Consider the following 3,598-nt stretch of genomic DNA (forward strand, 5'->3'; position numbering starts at 1 on the left):
AATAATCAATAGTTCTAATATTCATTATCACTATAAGAGATATTAATTGTGCTTAAACCATTTGTATAAAACATTATAAATTACAAAAAAAAACATTATTTGTCAATTATTTTAACAAAAGTTGAAATAATCTGAGAGAAATGATAATTATTATAAAATAATGATAAAAGAAAGGTAAAAATTCAACTAATTTTTTGATAGAGTAAAGAAGGTATGAAATCATTTAGAAGCTTACTTTCATTTAAATAATGATAATATTGATAAGAATATGTGTTTGACATTTATGTAAATAATTTTTTAATTATCCATAAATAATGATAATTCAAAAAATATAACAAAAATATCAGTAATAGATGATTGGATGAATAATGGTAGTTGAATGAAAAGCATTTTAAGATAAATGCTCACTTTTAAATATACTAAGTAAAGTATATTGCAATTAATTTACATAGCTGTTAAAAGTTCATATTTGATCGATTTGTGGAATTATTTTAGCTTTTATTTTAGGAAGTTTTCAAATAGTGCATTTCCTTGAACAAAATCGATTTATGGAATTATTTTAGCTTTTATTTTCAGGAACTTTCCAAATAGTGCATTTCCTTAAACAAAAATAGTGACTAATTTTCGAAAGTTTTTTGGAAATCATAAAAGCATCAAAAAGATTTGAGGGAATAATTTAAATGTAAATTGAGATTATAGCAACAATGTAATAAAATCAAAGTTTACTGAGATGAAGTTATATCATAATGTTAGCAGATATCGAATTTTGCAAGAATGAAGTTTGTCTTACGGAGTGGTTGTCGGTGTGGGTGTTCGCGTGCGTGGGCGTGTGGGGGTCATGGGTTTTTAGACGTAGGTTGAGAAATCACCCTTAATTAGCTGATAAAATTTGTAACAATCGCACATGTTCTCATCAGATTCCATAACACTTACCGAGATTTTTGTGTTCCTCCAATTAACGAAACTTATTTCAAGACAAGTATGACATTATAATGACACAATTCCAAGTGTTTCATATCTTTTTCAAAGTTATTTGCTTTTTTTCTTATTATTTTTTCGTGCCGATAACATTTTTAACATTTATTTACCAATTCTGTGAGCTTATCATTTTACGTACTATAACAAAAAATTCCATGTTTTTAAAGTTATCAATTCAGATTAGGCTAATGATGGTGTAGATGTTTATGGATATGCACATGGATGAGCGGTATTCCATTTTGCCTATCATTCCGGAAGAATCACATTGTCCTAAATAGATAAATAATTTGGTCGTTGTTAGTGAACTAGCACAGTTGAATTTATTTCAATTCCTTCCCTATGCAAATTCTTTTCCCAAATAAAAGTATCTGCTTGCTAACCAGAAATCTGTGTGTAGAACTGCTGAAGGATGTTATTGGAAGGGTTAAAATCTGAAATAGTCAATTTCGTACTTTTATGAACCGTTTCTTCTTACGAAGAATAACCTATGAAGCATTTTAGGAATCAGTTTATCTGAAAATTCTTTACAACATAAAATGAGTTATTCTGAAGTAGTTTGGATGTTTTTTTAGGAAAGAAATTTTTTATGTTCGTTTCTGATTATTAAATACTCCGTTATCATTGCTATCAATTATCAGTTATTATTTCCTCAATTTACTGTTACATTATTTCTTGCTCTTTATTATCAATTTCTGTTATCTTTTCAACCAAAATACTCTACTCCAAGTTTTATTATCATTTGTTATTCCATATTACCATTCCATCTACGGGAAGATTATCTCAAAAAAAAGAGTGATAATTAATACTTTATGAATGACTTTTTTTTTTACAAATTGTTGCACATTTGTTATGAACTAAATGGTCTTTAATCAATGAAAATTTATTTTGAATTGAAAATTTTCATCTTAATTGTATAAAAATCTTTTGTAATATGTTCGAGTCACAAATAAACAAGAGAAATGAAATGAATTCTGTTTAAGAAATTTTTACAAAATTTGTGAACAACCGATAAAGTAGAAATGATGGGAAAATTTTTTTTCTCATGAAAAACCATTTTTGGAATGATTTTTTAGTTGGCAAAATAAATAAACAGATTTTGTTTTTTTTTTGAAATGGTTCCAAAAAAATTTTTGATATTAATTCTTATTTGGTTTTTATTGGTTTTTTTAATGGTTTATTCAAAAATTCTAACTGAAAATTTTCTATTTCTCTTTTTCTTTTTGGATGATGATAGGAACCATATGGGATGCAAAGTAATGATTCATTATTGCTTATTTTATTTGTCATCTTTCATCATGAAGCGCTTAAATATTTCACATTTCCCCATTATCGACTTTTTTTTTGCCATTTACGCCATCTTATCAAGGTTATTGAAGGTTACTGAAATATTTGACTGCATATATTTATAAAATATGAAATAAAGCCTAGTGGAAATTGGTTGATAAATGAGCTAAATGCGTGAACGAAGTTATTTTAGATTGTATCTTTTTTGTTTGATATCTTTTTGAATATTGTTAATGATGACATCTAATGTTGACAGTTACTTAGGTGCAAATTTCCAAATGTATCGCCATATATTCATCTTTAGTGAAATAGATTGCGAATGGTCAGTGTTCATCTATGATAGCACTTATAAGGCAAAACTTCATTATATGACAGAATTATGATTATGCATAGACGAAAACAATTGTTTTGCATGTGCTGATAGATAATTAATTAAGCAATATTTTTCTTTTTCTCTATTGAGACTTCCTTTGTGAATTACATAATCTGGCTACAAATGGTCATAATCAATATCGTTTGTTGTTATTTCGGTAAATGCGGAAATGTCTGAATTGAAAATTTTTCTTGATGATGATATTGATGATAGTGTAGAATTTAGCGTATAACCAGTGGAATTTGTATTGTCTTGTCTTGCATGCAAATTGTATAAATTGCAGCATGCAAAATTAAGACAACATTTTCTTTTTCCTATAGGTTTTGATCCTGAAAATATTGATTTAAGCACTGGAAGCAAAAGTAGTTGAAGTAATAGTTGGCTATGGTCTTAAAAAATTTTAAATAAACGAGAATTTTTAATCTTGTGGTCGATGAATGATGACAAACTTTCAACTTAAAATTATAAAACAAAAAAAAAGAAGAAATGAATTAAGCGTAAAATTGAATTCATAAGATTTGATTAATGCAAAAGGATTGAAAATCCATTTAGAAGTTTGACCTTCAAAGAAATGAAGAAATTTGAGTAGCATTGCGGAAGTTTTTTCATTAGGAAATTTTCTTCTTTACATTTCAAGAATGTAAGTAGACAGTCATTGCATTAGTTGAGCGCTCTCTCAATTCTCGGAACAAGTTTTTAGGTAATTTCATCAATTCGTCGTTATTTGCTAAACTCGTTTTCTATATTTATTTATTACTCACTTTCGACTGCTCCCAATTCATATGTCATTTCAACAAGCTTTCCAATAGACAAAATAAACCTTTTTTTTCTCTCTTCCTTTAAATTACTTTTTAAGAGCACTGATTTTCAATAATGGCTTTGTATATGTCTATATATATATATATATATATATATATATATATATATATATATATATATATATATATATATATAGTATATATA

The 3,598-nt window shown here is 26.7% G+C and overlaps 1 protein-coding gene across 1 annotated transcript; it reads right to left on the bottom strand.

Annotated features, from left to right (window-relative positions):
- Positions 1–2,752: 2,752 nt before the first annotated feature.
- LOAG_13631 (hypothetical protein) lies at positions 2,753–2,964 on the bottom strand (the record flags this gene model as incomplete). The annotated part of the gene is made up of 1 exon (XM_003149137.1): positions 2,753–2,964. A coding segment is annotated over one exon (212 nt), but the record flags the coding sequence as incomplete, so codon positions are not given.
- Between the last annotated feature and the right edge of the window lie 634 nt (positions 2,965–3,598).

The sequence above is a fragment of the Loa loa genome (genome assembly GCF_000183805.2).
Source record: "Loa loa unplaced genomic scaffold supercont3.106, whole genome shotgun sequence".
In the NCBI taxonomy this organism is placed as follows: Eukaryota; Metazoa; Nematoda; class Chromadorea; order Rhabditida; family Onchocercidae; genus Loa; species Loa loa.